This window comes from Diplotaxodon limnothrissa, linkage group LG2 (genome assembly GCF_057381915.1).
Source record: "Diplotaxodon limnothrissa isolate DT_005_m linkage group LG2, D_limnothrissa_male_GT1.1, whole genome shotgun sequence".
NCBI lineage: Eukaryota > Metazoa > Chordata > Actinopteri > Cichliformes > Cichlidae > Diplotaxodon > Diplotaxodon limnothrissa.
The window spans coordinates 39,618,922-39,636,761 of NC_140597.1; the positions used below are offsets into that span (position 1 = coordinate 39,618,922).

The following is a 17,840-nucleotide window of genomic DNA, read 5'->3' on the forward strand; positions in this document are numbered from 1 at the left end:
CTCAAAGAAGTTAATAGAGCTTACAAAGTTCTGCAAAAAAGAATGAATCCATCTAAGGTTGTACCATGTCAAAATGTGGAAGCGCTGTGAATACTTTCAGGATGCACTATATATTTTCCACTTTGACATTACAACGGTGCTGGAGGTGAATCTTTAGAGAACTCACCCATCCAGTGAGGTGAGGGTGAAGCACTCTGCTCGGTCTCCTCACCACTAATTGTCCCTAAACTCAAACTTGACTGTGTTTAACGCACTTCTGACAATTTGCCTTTTCAAAAACCAACATAATGACCAAAATGCCAAAATGAAGGCCTCAGTAGGGGACTAGTGGGTGGCGTCACGGTGGTTACGTCCACTGTGCAGCAGCTGGAAATAGTTTACAGATGAATTAAAAAGCACAATGCCTTGATGGTTGTCAGCAACAGGCACCAAGTGAAGAGACAGATATGAGAGCTGCCACAAGCTTCAAATAAGCACATTTCCCACAACATCAGACTTAAAATTAATCACGTGACAAAAAGGAAACACAGGATGAGAGTTTACATCTCCCCCAAAAGTTTTATCCTCTGTGTAAAAGCAGCACTGTGCTAAACTCTCCTACAGGATCTCCTCTGACCTCTGATCCCTGACTCACCTTCAGGTGTCAAATGACCCGCTCAGTACCTGGAGGCCAGCGGGAAAGTTCAAAGGAACCCGCTGTGACGAGTGCATAGTGGGGTGGGGGAGGAATAACATTTCATCATTTCATCGTTATCTCATTCTACTGAGCTACTGAGGACACACGAAGGCACACGAGGGGCGGGACAGGAAGTACACAACGAAAAGGAAGAAGAGCGGTGTCTATCGGGAAGCTACGGAGGGGCAGGAGGTGTAAACAGGGCGAGGTTTGATTAATGAATTTAAAAAGGTATCACACAACAACGGTCTCATCCCCACCTATGAGACAAACAAAAAACAAACTGATCAGACAAAAGACAGAAAAGAACAAAACACAAACCCACACTTAGAGAGTCACTGCAAATCTGCCACACCAGTTTCTGGTACTTTTTCATTATCATCCGTTTTCTGCCTCTCTTTTCCAATACCTTAAAATTTCAAAATTGTTAATAAATCTTAAGCACCACGTAAACAGGCTTTTTGTGGGTCGGTAAGACGGTGTGATGAATTTTCACCGTCATTACCACCTGATATTTGGATAATTCAGGCATGTGGATTCAGTCTTGAAGCACACGGGCTTCAAGGTCAACGTCAGCTGAGTTTACTTCTATAGATATGTTAATGTTGACTTACTGTTCATGTCCAGCATAAGAGAAACAAATACACTGAACTGAAGCCATGAATCTGTAAATTAATAGCAGACTAACAGCCAATTTTAAATGGCAACTTCACTAATAGCTTTTCAGATGATTGAAAAAAGAAGTGACATTTAATATTATGCGCAGTTCAACTCAACTGGAAAACAAGTTTAATTCAAGACATTGGGAACGTTGGGGCCATTTGCAGGCACGATTACTGATCTGCACCTGGTTACACTACATGTGAAAAGAAGTGGAAAGAGCAGAGTGTTGCTGTGTCCCAATGGATGAAAGAGAAGACACTCTGGAGATGTAGCATGTGTCAGAGGAGGAATTACGAACTGTGATCTGTCCTACCTGACAGAGAACATATTTGGGAGGAAATAAATCTAAGCTAGCTCGAGTAAGGATGAGAAAGAACGAAGCAAAGAAAGAAAAGGTTTGAGGGTAACTTACGGAGCAGGTTCTGCTGCATGGAGTCAGACCGGTACAGACTCACTGTGCTCTTCTTGAAGACGTTCTTCAGGAGCTGGGCTCTCTCTGTCAAACTACACACACACAGAGCAATATTCAGTGTGTTAGCAGCCTGCTGAGCACCACAGGCAGATTTAATGACCCATACATCAAGGCTGTCCAAGCCCCTCCAGAGTGCAGGGACCTGCCAACTGCTATACCTGCTGGTACAAACACCATGTAGGGAAACATTGCTGTGCAGACGCAGAAGAACAAAGCGATTTTGTGAGAGGAATATCTGAAGCAGCAGCTTGGCCAAAAGGCATTCCTGTACAGCTAACAAATGTTTGCAACAACAGATGCCTGCGTGTGCACGCACGTGGCTGCCTACAAGCATTACGTGCAAAAGTTCATTTATATATTTGAGCGGTTATCACTATAAGTTTGCTTCTGTACGCATCCGGACGTGTGTGTGTGTCTGCAGCCTGCTGGGTCTGGGATAGCGTCCAGGCAGGAGGATCGCTTTCAGTCAGCCACAGATCTCACACTGATCTGCTCTGTGTTGCTGGCTGCTGCCGGACTCAGGCCCCAGAGAGAGCAGAGCGGACCTGCTTCAGCTGATACAAAATATAATGTATGGCTTTAATATAGCAGGACCGTTGGAGGGGGAGAAAAAAAAACAAAACCAAAAACGAGACAATGACACGATTACTGACATCACAGTCAAACTCCCGCAATTTAGCAGCAATTTGAAGATTTCTTTCCTTCACACAGGAATACTGCTGGCAGCAGAACCGGGGTATTAACAGCATTTTGAGGGATTTGGGAGGACAGAGATGACTCTTCCTCCCGGATAATCTTCAAAATTCTGGGGAATGGTTCACATTTTGTGAAAAGAGCAATAATAGCCGAGGCATTAACTATGTAGTCTCGACAGCGTTGGGAGATATGACAGCCCGAGACAACATAAATTCGTCATTTTGCCGTTCTGTTAATCTGAGCCATGTGAGTAACACTACAAATCAATAAAGAGTGCTTTAACCCAGGATTTGATTTCATAGGAGTTGCATCGATGTTACAAAGACTACCAATCTGTCATTTATATATGATAGATGAGCTAAAACAAAGGCTGTTATCTGGTTGTTTTATCCGCTAATAAAGAAAGACTAATCGCTTATATCAAAACAAAGTTGCAAATTTGATGACAGAACGTTTCATACATATTCCTGCTTGCAATGTTTAATCGCCGGAATGCAAAATTTGCTGCCAATTTTCTTTCACGGCATAAATAACACAAGGTATTGTGTTGCACAAAAGCAACAATGCAAAGATGCAGTTGTTGATGATCCAAAGTGCAAAGTATTTTACCTTCTTGAACGCTCTGTACTCACTCAACAAAACAAATAAAGTCATTTTAGGACAGAAATTTTGGTTTTTGGCACTTGAAGGAATTGTTGTTTTCACGTCATATGGTATTGATCGGAGAAGCAACTGACTTCGGCTAGTGCCGGGCATTCATTTTACTTGGTTTTAGGCACTTCTGTGTTATCACTTGCCAAAATCTGACATTGCCAGTGAGAATTACAACCTGACAATTACGAGTGTCATTATTTAGATAATTGATAAATGTTCTCGGATGTCTAATGACTCCAAGACTACAAGGTACAAAGAAAGATATAAAAACAAATCAAAAACAAGTGCTGCTGAGCACTTTATTTATCTCGAGCAAAGACTGTAAATCTTCCTCGCCTACATGTGTGGTACATGCACAGTAAAGAGAATGATAATGCACAATTTATTCGCTTCACATACAAACACAAACAAACACTTTTCTAGAGAAAAAGATTTTTTTTAAACTATTATAATATTACACAGATTTTATCACCTTTTCTCACTGCTTAATGTTTTTGTAGGGACATAAATTTTCATCTACTTTTTATTAAACATAAATTTGATCTACTTTCAGACAAAATCCTGCTGTAAAGGCAAGAGTGGAGGAGCGGTAATGTGGTGTAACAGTACCTCTTTCCATGCACTACTGCTCCAGGGTCTTTAGATAGCGCCTCCAGCTCCTGCACCTCATCCACCAGGGTCTTAAAGAACGCCTTCTTCACACTGTAAATGAAACAAAGGTTTGTAAAACCAGAATCATACAGCAGATGTCTGAACACGACTGAACCTCCACAGGCTGATATTTAAAACCAGTTCGACCAATTCAAGCTGGTCGGAGTGAATGAGAAAATATAAAAACCCTGACATTACAAATTGCTCCTGACACCTCGAATCTGCAACAGGCTGATGTCAACCAGACCAGAAATGCAATATTTCGACTTGCAGAATGGAAACGCTAGAAACGTTTGGAAGTCTGGACAAAAACTTGGGCGGGAATTGCTTCAGGAGATATGAGAGATTCTGCAGGAATTTCCTGAACTGGATGTGCATTAGAGCGATGATGAGCGAGGAGAGCGGGGAGAAGACTCACACTTTGTAGGCCACGTCGAAAATCAGCGAGGTGACTGGGATGAAGAACAGGCCCATCCAGAAGACCCCTGAATTGAACATCATGTCCGCCTGCCACACACACACACACACACACACACACACACACACACACACAATAGAAATCAGATCAGATAGAAACACAAGAGCTCCACAACCACTACCATCCTCTACAGCGCCACATATCCAAACACATACATAACAACAGCAGCGGTTTTATTGTGGAAACAGAGAGAAGATGGGTCTAAATAACCGACTCAGTGTGGGTTAATCCTCCATGACTAAATGATACCATGTTTTTGTTTGCATCCCCCTCCACAGGGCGGAGGAAGTACCTGTGATCTATTTAGACAGCGGTATCTCTTTCAAAGGAAAACAGCTCAGATGTGAGCCGTGCTGAGAGCTCCCGTCGGTGCGTCAGCGCAGACACAGAAACGCCTTCTGCGGTGCGTCGACTGCAGCAGCCACTCAATCTAAGTGAGTGTTGATGAAGTGTAATGTATGTAATTATGTGAGTTCAGGTTTAATGTTGGCAGTTTATCACTCCAGAAAACCAAAAGCAGTTAAAGATGTCTTGTTCAGCGGCTTTAAATGGGTTACCGAAAGCTAGTTTATAATGTTTGGCTCATTTCTTATGTTTTCTTGTACAGCTGCACGAACAGTCGTTGTTATTGTAGAATAATTTGCAAATAGTTGTCTTGATTAACTGTTTGGCCTTAATGTCAGACAATTATGTGAAATCCCCATTACATGCAAAAAAAAAAAAAAAGGTTCATTGTCTCCAACATATCATAAATTTTGAGTTGAATAAAAGTTCAGACAGAAATCATTCCCTCCGTTTTCACATAAATCCTTCAAATGATATTTAAACACAGTAAGTTAGAAATGTTCATGTTTGAGTAATGGGGTTACTTTCTGTGTCCAGGGTGCCGGGAAGGCAGTGGGTCGTTCTGGTGGGGGCAACAACCTTTAAGCTATGAGTGTGAGGATGATGTTTGCTTTGGCCCACTGCAGTGAGACTATCTGTCATTACATGTCAAACTGCAAAACTGGCGGCCCTTGCATTGTAATGCGCCGCTTGTTTAAACTGCTAAGGCCCCCTCGACAGTGTCCTTCCTGTAACATGACACAGACATGGCCCTAAGGATGCACAGGCACGCACACACATACACACACATACACACCGATCAGTGTCAGAACTATCAAAGCGCTCAGGTTTGCTCAAATGAGCTAATCTGTTCGCCATTACCTGCAAATTGACTTTGATGTCTGACAAAACACCAGGGGAGAGGAAACCCCAAATGACAGGAAATCAAAAATGTTTTTTCCCCTACAGTGTGAGATGGGACACGGATGAATAGAGCTTTTCTGTGTCACCTGGAGGCTGAAAATGCACAAGATGAGGGAAAATTGCTGTGAAGCACGAGATATTTTCACATCAATTTTGAAATTACGCACCCCGGTGGAAACATTTACTGTTTTTTTGTGTTAAGTCAGTTTAATTATTTTTGTTTTCATCCGCTGTATCGTGCCTTTTGATGGGGGTGTTTAAGCTGTCCTGAGACGTATCAAAGAGTTTAGAAAAATAAACCTTTTAGTCGTTCTCAAACCGAACAATATTTATACTTCTCCGTATTTAAATCTGAGCAATGTAAACACACAAAGGCCTGATGCTTCCAATCTCAAGTTTACCCTAAAATTCAATTATTCTGATGATGACATTTGATATAATAATTTCTACTGCATGCTGAGAAAGCAACATAGCAATGCCAGACGTAAACAAACAGCATTAATCATTCTCAGTTTGTTATTTTTGCACCAAATTTTAAAAATCCAAACAGATCTGACCAGTTGCAAACAACAAATGTTTGCCTTCAGGCATCTGGAAAGGCTCCAATACTACAAGCGGGGCCATCAGAGTTGGTAGATGCTAGCAATGTCTCATTCCAGGGGCCCCCTGGGAGCTGGACAGGGTGAGAGAGGTCCGGGGAGCAGGGCTGTATTTTTAGGACAAACCAATAAACTTGTCTGGCTGGACAGACAGTAGTGTCTGCTGGCATGGAAGGGTGTGTTTTGACAGGCATTGACCCCCTCGTGGCCACACACCCACACACAGACAGACTAGACACACAGAAGCAATCACACACACACATATGTTGACACACACAAAATGCTGAGCAGTGCAAACACTGCTGTTATTTACTTTGAGCCACACTGTGTCAAACTTGGTTTGAGGTATTCAGCCTTATATGATAAATATGCAGTGAATCATATGCTACATGGCACGTTTGCATTTCCTCTGCTCTTTCTTTTTAGGTTATGTCCTTGTGGTCCAGTCATGGTAATAGACAGAGGGCAATCATACAACAGGGTGTCTGCTGAAACAGCACAACAACAATATATTTTGCATGTTTTACCTCTAGTCCATGAAATCTGTTTTGGTTTCAGCAATGGCGCCAGTGTTGGGTTGATAAATTCATGCTACATTTCCTAATAATGGGTTAGAAATTGGTTGGTTGTTGCGATGAGATGGTCATCCTAACTCATCCTTCTCACACTGTCAAAGTGTGGTGCCCACCCCCTAGGGGGGGCGTAGAGCCATTGCAGGGGGGGCGCGGTATGAAGAGGGGAAAAAAGAAACCGCTTGGACACTGCTAGCACGGGGCGCCCACACAAACGCAAAGCAGGAGATGAAGCATCACTGAATATGTTTCCAACCCAACTTCATTCTAAGCCAAAGACTAGAAAATACGGTGAAGCAAATCTGCCCTTTGGCTTCACCTGCACAGTTGCTGAGGTAGGTCTCCCTGCAGGATTGGTTTCCCCTGCATCAGGAGCAGCGCTGGGCTGTTCAAATCACAGACAAACAGGATCCCAGATTCGTGATTTTTACTTTACAAACACTTGTTGTAATGACTAACTACTCCTGACATGTTGGAGATATTTGCTCTTTATACAGTAAAGTTGCAGCAGGATACAAATAACATCAGGCTGATCCTGCCACGATTTGTTCCTCCTGTTCAAATCACAGACTAACAGGATCCCACAGCTGTTTATGTTTTTAAACCCATTTTGCACAGAGAGGCATTTTTGAAAAATGTATTGATAACAGAGCTGTGTCTGTTTATCAAGGTGGAATCTGAATGAAGAGGTTCCAGGAAAAAAAGTAATTTGTGATCTGCAAATCTACCTGGTTTGAATAAAAGTTTAAACATACAGAACATCAAAAATGTCATTTTATTGAAAGACGTAAATCCTTTAACTTCAGAAAAAAGCTTCAAGGGAAAACTCAAAAGTATTTTAGGATTGTTTTTCCATCAAGACTTGATCCTTGAGCCTAGGCATGAGCAGCCAGGTGCTCATGCCTAAGAAAGCCCATAGTCTCAGCAGCTTGAATTATGCTAATACCTGCCATTGTAATGGTAAATGTGAGCTGCGTTTGTCCACTGCTCCACTATTCACTCCACAGGCCCAAGATATGCTCTGGATTCTGCAAACAAGACTGTGAAAAGGCAACTTCATAACACTTAGCAGCTGCATCCAAGAGATGCTAATATTCAGACAGTGGCAGTTTGAGTACACAGAGCTTCTGTGTTTGACGTTTTCTTTTTGCTTTCAGGTAGGCTGAGAGGAGACGGTTAGACTAATATGCTACATCCTGTCTTCGACTTCAGTCTGCATCTATGTTTTTTCCCTCAACTGGCTTGACCGGACACCAATGTGCATGTCGGCTTCAAGGAGAGAAGGGAAATTGAAGATGAAAGTATATATTTGGCCAAGTGTGGTTTCAACCCTCAGCGGCCTTTCTTGTGCAAATACAAAGTTCAGACTTGTTATGGAAGCATAGCTAGCAATCCGATAACAGAAGGGTATGAAACGCAAAAATCGTCCAACAAAGGCAGTAAAACGGCGAACAGGGAGCCTTAGTAAGACAAGACAAGTCCACTACTTCTACATATGTCATCAGCAGAGACACACACCCACCCAAAAAATGCAGAATATGGAAAACAAACAACTTCCTCTGTTGTATTTTTCATCGACTCCATGTTATTTTTGTGTTGCTTAATAAAGACAGCAGGAAAAGCAGAGAAACATATAACTTATGACTTTTATAAACACAAGTCAGCAGTCTCACAGCCAACTCCACATGTGGCATTAATAATAACTCTTTACTCTTACTGTACATTTAATTAGGTAATTACACTAAATGTGTGTTGTGGTGCTTGTCAATCTTAGACAAGAACACTCTTCAGTCTTGGAGGAGGATTATAAGAATTAAGGGACAAAGGCAGCCTCAACGATGTGGAATAATATTTCTAATATTTCAAAAAAGTTAAATAGTCAGGAAGATATACCAATTATAGGGCAGGTTTTGGGGGGATTGTGACAATAATTCTAATCCGTGAACAGACTTTGCAGTCAGATCTGATAACCTGCCGTGTTTCTTTGCTCTGTTGTGTGTTTGTTTTGTAAAGAAAAGCTCATTAGGACTTTTATTTCACAGACAAGAGCATTCATCACGGGCAGGACTTTTGGCGCTTGGAGGAAATTTGGCAGTGAACACTCAAATCTTAGATTCCTTTTCAGGTATGCTACAAACAATAATAAACAACTGTAACTGAAAGCTAAATATGACAGATGATGGATTAGCGGTTTCAGACAGGTTTCAGCTTTCGCTGAGGTAGGGTTTTTTCCTCCACCCTATGCTGAAATAAGCAGATATGAGTGATTCGCTGCAAGTTCAAATGCACAAAATACAATGACAGAGTAAAATAAGTTACTGGTACTGTCGTTTATGAAAGCAGTAAGCACTTTTTAAAGCTACTAAAAATAAATAACTGAATTTTTTAGAAAATCCATGTCTGTGTTTTTAATATGACATCCAACCATCCATCCGTCCATTTTCTCCCACTTATCCGATTCACAGCTGTCGAGTCTACCACAGAGACTGCAAACCTATTGCAGAGCTACCACAGAGTAACAGGCAACCACAGGCAAGCATTCACACCTATGGCCAATTTAGAGTCACCAATTTGACCTAAAGTGGATGTGTTTGGTACCCAGAGAGATCCCACACAGACAAGTCCGAAGAAAGTTCCCAATTCAAACCCACAACCTTCTGGCTGGGATGCACGCAGCACGCTGATGCGCATTTTATGGAGCGTAGTTTAGATAAATGACACTGATTCACACTTACTGATAGCTTGAACTCTTGCAGCTCTTCCATTTTCCTCCATTACTGCATTAATATTTTCTGTTTACAAGTTGCTTCACTGCTTCAAAATAGAGCAGATATTTCAGGAGGCGTACTCTGAGGGGGAATAAAGTGGCTAACAGACGACTGAAGACAGGAGCGATGTAGTGGTTTGGTAGAAGAGTTCAACTAACGTTAAACTAAATAAAAGCAGTCCTGAATAAAAATCATTCATAATAGTCACTAAGCTGATCTGTTTCTCTAGAAATTGTTTTCATTCTTGTCCATGTCACACAGGCTGTCACAGAAAGCCCTGTGTATTCCTGGCCTGCTACACATCAACAAACATCTTTGCAAAGCTATTCCTTTTTGAAAAATAAGAGTCTCTGAGCAGAAACTGTGAAGAAGCCGTTGCAGTGTACAATCCATATGCTGATGACAAGCACTCGAGTCTGAGTGAGTGATAGATGCTCCGCTGCAGCTTGCAGCAGAAATTGGAAAACAGCAGAGGTGTGAGCAGAGAGCGGGGGACAAAGTGTGCAGGGAGACAGCTGCATTGATAGCACAGGCATGTCAGCAGGCAACAGGTCAGTGCGACAGAGTGTGCATGAGACATCTCCTGAGGTGAGGCTAAGCCGCTTAGTGTGGCAGATTACGCTGCCTGAACAGAATAATCTGACATTTTCTTTTGATATTTGTTTCAGACTTCAGTGAGGTGATCATTTGGGACAAAGCCATTCTCAGGGAGTACCTGTGAAAACCATACGAGCTGTTTCGGGGTGTTTGGACGATTGATCCGGCACCTGCCCGGTCGTACGTCCAAGGAATATTTTGCCTGACATTGATGAATGGGTTCTTGTGAAGCCGAGTGCTGCTTAACATGTTAAAGGTGGTTGTGTGTGAGAGCCGAGGCAGGAGTGGAAGGGAGTTCTGGTGTCTGTTATGCTGTAGGCCCTCGGGCAGTTTTTCAGCTGGCAGAGATGGGGTGGGGTGAACAAAAGGAGAACGCAGGAAAAAAGCCGAGAGCATAAAAGAAAGTAGATATAAAGGACAGAGAGCGCTTTTTCTTCTTCTTCTTTTTACCTTCAAGTACACATTAGGGAGGCTATGGTGAAATATGCGGGGCTTCATCAGGGTTGTGAATAATCCTACTCTTCAGAGGCTACAAGGTCTTGGAAGTGGTGCCTGTGTCTCTGACTCCTTCTCGAGTTTCAGAGATGTGTCCCTGTTTGATGATATACTGGCATCCCTGAGTTAGGGCTGGGCATAGAGTTACCCACTACCCAGAGGACACCATTACTGTCTTCAGTCAAGTGCTGCAGGGTACGGATGAAAGCAGCAGGCTTCACAGACAGGGGATAGAATTAAGCTAATATACCTACTCCCTGTGTGTGTGTGTGTGTGTGTGTGTGTGTGTGTGTGTGTGTGTACTACTGAGTGAGTAGTACACTGAGCCCAGTGAGGGTATAGCAGTCAGCATTTCTGTACATGTGCACCTACTTATGTTATTTACAGTGTTACGCACAAACACGTACCCAAAACATGTGGAGTTATTGTACGCCAAACATACTGTTGCAGTAGTAAAACCTCTGCCAGATGAGAATACTACATGCAACTAGACGCAACATAGAAATTCTTTCTTCAGTCCAAAGGTTAACAAAGAAAATCTGCCACAGAGATCTTCCTTTCCAAAAGCAAAACCTGCAATCACCTCCCCAACAGAACTGATCAGAGATGAAGGAGATCTGACTCAGAATTATAGCTCCTACAGGGATTGCGTGACATTTTGGGAAAAATCCTCTGCTTTCTGGCAGAATGTTTGAAGAGAAGATTGATACCATTCTTATATCTCTGTGGTATATATGAATGTACACAAGCCGGAGGTTAATCTGGCCAAATATAGAGACTGGAAGCAGGGGCTATCCAAAAATCACCACTTAACATGCTCCATCTCATTTGTTTGATCTGTACAAAAACCAAAGTGTAAAAATAATATTTTACTGCTTTCATATGTGCAGGATTATTGCTCTGTGAGCCAAAATAACATTAAGCACGCACACTCTGTAAAAAAAAGAGACGTGTTTGGATTTTATACCGATTAAACAAACAGGACATATCGTGTTAATCAGTGAGCTTTGTAGGTGCTAGTAGGTGGATCCTGTTACTGGCAAACAAAGCTGCAGCCTGCAACCAGTCTTACTGCTAGACTAAGCCAACTGTCTGCTGGCTGTATTATTATATCTAACAGACGTTACTCATTTTCACCATTTAATTAAATGTCAAACTCTTTCCAAAAATAATAATTTACTGAGCAATAATACATGAAAAAAGACCCAATCCTCAATCTGAGAAACAAAAAATAAGGCTTTTCTCCTCAGGCAGACGCAGCCTGCCGTTTCTGAAGTTCATGGTCATTTACCAAAATATAACTGTGCGCAGATATTTTTCACTTCTATTCAGCTTCACATAAGGCAGTACACTGTAGCTGTTTATTATGAGACAATATGTTCAGAGGATTTTAATCCACTAACTCAGCGTGTCCACATAAAATATACCCGGACTGAGTTTCACAAGCCATTTTCTTCCTTTTATTTCTACATTTCCCTGAACAATCTCAAGCGGTCTGAAATGCCCACAAATAATCAAACAGTGATGAATGTGTTACATTTTACATGTTAGCTGAGGCCTCAGATGCATAAAGTATTCATCTCAAATTGGGCACACAGGACGAATAAAGCTTTGTTTAAGTAATAAAACCCCAAGTTTTTCTTACTTGTCAACAAGACTAAAACCCACTTTTGTTTTTAAGGAACAGTTTCACATTAGGTGAATTGTAGAGGGATCTCTACACAGCACCTCTGCAAAGACAACATTTGTTGTAAGATGTTATTTTCCTCTTTTCTTTGAATGGTTTCCTGCAGTGTTATTGTTACGCAATGAAAAGATGCCTCAGTCTCCTGCCCACAATGTACTGGGAAATTTCACCTGTTTAATAGGTTCCCATTAACCACCTGTGGTGACAGTTACAGTAGTTACATTCACACGTAAATACCGGGTCCTGAAAGGAAAAAAGTAAAGAAAATATTTGAATAATTAAAACTTTTCTGGGCCTTGGTGTAGTCCCTCATTTCTTTCTCCGTCTGACAAAAAGCAATTTTACCTCCTCTGTCTTTAAGACAACTTTCTTCCAAGTTGTTGTCCCACATAAACAGAAGGTTTTAACCGCAGGTGTATCTGCTGAAACCACAGCCAGAGCTCTTTGACATCTTTGATATCCAAGAGCAGAGAAACACTGAATGAAACCTGATGGCTAAAGCAGCCTTAAGCCTTTGTCTCATAGTGATGTTCAATACGAGCATCCAACACGAAAGAAAATGAGTGGAAGGATAATAGGACGGATGTGATTGATGTTCAAGGGGTTGAATGATTGTCGGGTACATTTTTAGGCTATCAGTCACCCGTGTCTCTCTTTGCTTAGCTTCTAGACGGCCTCACTGTTTCAGTTTCACCTGTGGATACTCAGAGCTGAGGGAGAAATTTTAACACAAACACAGGGCAAATTGGCCCAATTAAGTCATTAGGCAACACAAGCCAGAGGTCTGACAGTTTACACTCCTCTGGCTCTACTTACAAAGATCTTTTTTAAGGTTTTCCCACCAGCTCCTTTCTACAGAAAATGAATCATAAGGAGCTACAGATGTGTCTATAATAGCTGATTATATCAGCAGTTTCTTTTGGGACTGGGGGAAGCATGTGTACGTGTGCACGCCGGCATGTGTGTTTACCTCGCCTGACATGTCAGGTGCCAGAGGGATGAGGGGCCACAAGGAGGAATAGATAGCGAAAAACACCACCCACAGGCCGATGCTTCCCCAGATGGCGATGTGACTGAACTGTTAGGAGCAACCAGAGGACAGTAAGTATCACAAAAGGTTTTGTGATTTGAGCACTGCTACAATTTACTCGAGCCATTTTAATCATGCTTCCTTGGGCTTAAAACACTGAATGCTCTCTGGTAACTTAAAAGAGGTACCGTACATTTCACTTGGTTTACATTTACAAGCCTAGCGAGAACATACCATAAAGGGATTTAGCGATAAGAAGAGGATGTAAAATTAGTCACAGGTATCAGCGGCCACGTAAAAGTGAAAAGAGATAACAGAAGCATAGCAAAAGAGAAGGAGGACTCAACTTACCATGGTCCAAGACGAGGTTTCCAGGCCGGCTTTAAGACAAACTGTGATGACGACAAACTGCGGAGACACAAACCACATGTTCGTTCAGCAAAGAGGATCATGTGAAGTTCATCCCACATACCTGAATTCGCAATAAGAAAGCATTTTACTGGAAAAAACGAAACTGGAAAAGATCATCAGACAATTGAAGAGAAGAAGACAAGGAAATATAGCTGATGTTTATTCGCTGGCATTTAAGAACACTTGGCTCACACACCCGAAGTCTGTAACACAGCAGAAACACTGCCAGGGAAGAAGACCGGTGCACTTACCGTGTAAACCATGTTGCCTAAGAGGAGATAGTCCGGAGTTCTTCCATTGCCAAAAACTGTATCTGTGAAGGGAATCAGCAGCAGAGGCTTTTAAGCTGTCCTTCTTCAGCTCTTAGGTTTCACATAGGGTAACACTTTAGGTACATCAATGTGAGTTTTGTCATAAAGTGCTTGGAGTGGAGCAGGGAACTAAAAGTAGAAACCACAGTCAAACGCTGCTTCCATTACTGTCCTTGAGAGAGCCTGGAATGTTAATTTCAAGGCAGTATGTGTATGCAAATCCAGCAGAATTGGTGTCCATTAATCATATTCAAAAACGAAAAGTTCTGGCTAATTTAGTGCTGAAAGAGAGGGTAAAATTATTTTTCTGGCAACATTTTAATTAATTCTGCCATTAAAAAGGAATCCGATGCTTTTCGTATAACTTCCTAAATTAATAAGACTGAAATAAGCTGTGAGTCACACAGACATATTGCTTCATACCGCCCAAGTGGGCCTGGGCTCTGGCTAAAATATCAACAGTGTGCACTGCCAGTAAAGAAAGAGAGGCTCCCTTTCCCTTTACTTCCGGCTGGTCACATGTCTTGTGTGCGCTGAGGCTTTGCTGACAGCCTGTCAGTCACAGTGAGGGGCTTGGCGCCTTTTGTTTGGAGAGCAGGCCCAAGCTTGTGTGGTCCTTAGCTCCAGCCAGCCAAGACTTACCGGCTCAAAGATCCCTATTCTCTCTGCACATACACCCACACACACAGAGACCATCTCAACGTGCCAAACATGCACAATTGACCTTCTATGGATCAATAAAGTTATTTGCACTCACGAAGCTCTCTGTTTGAATAAAAACATCATTTTGGCCGCAGAGAAAGCACCTGATTGGGTCTATGTTATCTATCAAAGCTAAGTAAGTGCCAATAACTGCACGCTAAAGCATTTCAGCAGTCATTAGGGCAAACATGAACATGAGCTTGTTATTGCGTGTCCCTCGGACTGGAGCACACACATGTTTGCAATTCATGACTGGATGGTTGAAAAGAGAACTAATTAAGACAAAATACGTGTCTTTGACTGTCCTCCTTATTTATGCGCCAGGTCCACCGAGAGCCGTGGAGGAGTCTCTGGGAGCTACTTACCATGCTGGAAGGCTTTAAGGGGGAACCAGAAGAGGATGACGGAGTGGAAGAGGCCGTTCAGACAATGGGCCCAGAAGACCTGCAAAAAAGAGGGAAGAGGGATGGAGGGAAAGGATGTATAGGAGGGGGAGGACAGGGGAGGGGGAGGTTGGACAGCAAGAGATTCCAATAAGAGGGTGAGAGGGAGAGAGAGTGGAAAAAAAGCATGAGAAAAGGGTGTTGGGAGCTCCAGCTTTCCAAGTGACCCCTGACCTGGGCCCTTTGTGCCAGCCAGGCGCTAGGCTAAGTGGCGGTTTTGTCGGGGCCTCCATGCTGAATGGCCGCCCCGCTGACAGACACGTTGTATATCCTCTGTGTGTGTTATGGGGGAGAAAGAGGTTGCTGAATGTGTTCATGGGCAGTTAAAGCTAATACAAGTTTGCACATTTTCCCTGTAGTCAAGAATAAATTAAAACAAAACGAATCAGTGGGTGTAAGAAAAATACACATACTCATCTCAACAACACAAACACTGTATAACATTAATGTATGAGCTGCCAGTGTGAGGGTTTCCTCTCATTATATTTCATTAGGCTTCGGCCCTTTCATGTGAGGATTTTAACTGGTGTAGTAATAAATGACAGCAGAGTTTAAAAAAGCAAAAATAAATCTAGAAACACACACAGGGAGACTGACAGGCCTGACAGAGATTAAACTGTTTTCACGGTAATTATTGAGAGCCTGCTGGAAAACCGTGGACCGCAGTCTGCGTGTGCGTCTGTCTACGCAAGCATGTAGACTTGAATCGTTTACATCCATACTGTCTCTCTCTCTCTCTCCAAAGCCGCGGTGCTTCAAATTCACATTATGCGACGCGATGGCCAAACAAAACACTAATGGGTGATGTACCATGAAACAGCCGTGAAAATCCTTTCTGCCAAAAAACACTCCATATTTGTGCCGCCTTTCCCCCGCTGTGCTAACACAGACGCTGCTGTGAATCCTGAGAAAATTTGTCGAGATTAAAGGGCAGATGGAGCAGGGCATTAAAAAATCAAAAGCAAACGGGGGAAAGCATCACGTTTTAGTATCTGGCTTGTTTTAAAAAGGCTCGCTTTTCAACAACAGCAAACCTGTCAGTGAAATATTAAACACTACTTATACAAGATGAATTACACATCCTGGAAACTCACTTTCTGTATGTTGTGGTCTTCAGAACAGCTATTCGCACTATTTTACTGTGTAGGGTTACTCGAGATCATCTGGCTGGAAAATGAATGGGCACAGTGAAGGAACAAGTCCTGCTCTAATCTACGCCACGGGCTTGTTTTTGGTCGCTGTAGCACAACCTCCTCATCTAAAGTCCTTTAGCAGCCACCCCCAATCCTGGATTACCTCACTCTCCCACTGTGTACACAAAACCCAATACACTGAGTGAGGGCCAGCCAAAGCAAACCCCCACTCCTCTATCTCTGTGGTCAAATGTGTATTAAATTATCACCAATGTTACAATCACATGTTTATGCCAATTAGCCTCCCACTGGCAGGCTCAGCTCTCTACCAGCCTCCTCCCCAGCTATCTCAATCCCAAACTCTGTGGGAGTGTAAGCCAGCCCCAGTTTCCGCTCTACCATAATGAATGCTAATGAAATCAATAAATGCTCATAATCATTTGTCACAGTAGGATCCTCCCTTTCGCCCCTCCAGCCACCAGGCTCTTTTCTTTCTTGTTACGCAGCAAGTTGCTGGGGCTGGCGCTCCGAATGAATGCCTCGTCTGTCCTGCAAATATTCGGCCCTTTGTCAGAATCCTAATTGCCAAAAACAAAAATAAGAAAAAGAACCTAAACCACACGAAGGCCAGTAATTAATATCGAGCCAAATATTTCCAGAGTTGCTCCCACGCTTCCTGTTTCAGTTTTGAGGAAAACCGTATGCAAGAGAAGTAATGGTGCTATGTAGGAGGTGATAGCTTCTGGTAAACTGCTGCGATCACCGAGGCCGCACGAAGGGGAACGCGGTTTATTAGGGCGGTTTAGGTGTCTAGAATTTGTAATTAAAAGTGAATGAGCGACACAGCTGAAGCCACGCCTGAAGTTTCTAACACCCTCCGTCTCTCCCTTCTCGCACCTCAACACAAACAGCTTTAATTCACAAAGACAGTATCTGTTGTGTACAAAAGAGCCGGGCGAGCAGAAAGACAGGTTTCGAGGGGCCAAATTCCTGCTGGATTTTCTCGCCTCGCCTCGGGCCAGCTGCAAGGAAAATATCTCGGGAATAGAGTGGACAAGCCAGCAAAAACAACCTGCTGACCTGGCCAAGTCATCATTTATGAGTCTTGGAAAATGTGGCCCAAACAAAAATGGAGGTTCATTTGCTTCTAACTATCACATGAATATTTTTAATGATTCCTTTTTTTGGCACCAGAAACTTAATGAAGTCTTTGCAAAAAGCTAATTAAAGGGAAATCCATCATACAACAGGATTCACAGAAAATGTCATACGATTTATGAAGTGGTCATAAATCATTAAAGTATGATTAATAATAAAACAATTGTGAATCATAAAATCTGAAGTGATGTGCAAAGAACACAGGGCGCTTGGTTCACATTTAGTCTATTTGTTTTTCTGTGAAATGACCTATTTTTTCCATTTCATTTAGATAGTCAGCACACATCCACTCACTGCTGTTATGCCAATTTATCAACTGTGACATTACAGCCTTTAAATGTTATATATGTATTTCACACTGCTGGGAAAAGCTTTTTGCTGTATTAAAAATGTGTG

The 17,840-nt window shown here is 42.4% G+C and overlaps 1 protein-coding gene across 3 annotated transcripts in view; it reads right to left on the minus strand.

Annotated features, from left to right (window-relative positions):
- Nucleotides 1-17,840, minus strand: part of atp8a1 (ATPase phospholipid transporting 8A1) — a 106,824-nt gene that overhangs the window by 4,362 nt on the left and 84,622 nt on the right. For all 3 annotated transcript variants that reach the window (XM_085363525.1, XM_085363533.1, XM_085363517.1), the window contains 7 exons: nucleotides 15,076-15,154; nucleotides 13,949-14,010; nucleotides 13,638-13,694; nucleotides 13,227-13,334; nucleotides 4,231-4,319; nucleotides 3,771-3,863; nucleotides 1,752-1,843 (listed from right to left, as the gene is read on the minus strand). In XM_085363525.1, coding sequence (XP_085219651.1) covers nucleotides 1,752-1,843; nucleotides 3,771-3,863; nucleotides 4,231-4,319; nucleotides 13,227-13,334; nucleotides 13,638-13,694; nucleotides 13,949-14,010; nucleotides 15,076-15,154 — 580 coding nt within the window. The remainder of the gene's footprint in view (nucleotides 1-1,751; nucleotides 1,844-3,770; nucleotides 3,864-4,230; nucleotides 4,320-13,226; nucleotides 13,335-13,637; nucleotides 13,695-13,948; nucleotides 14,011-15,075; nucleotides 15,155-17,840) is intronic.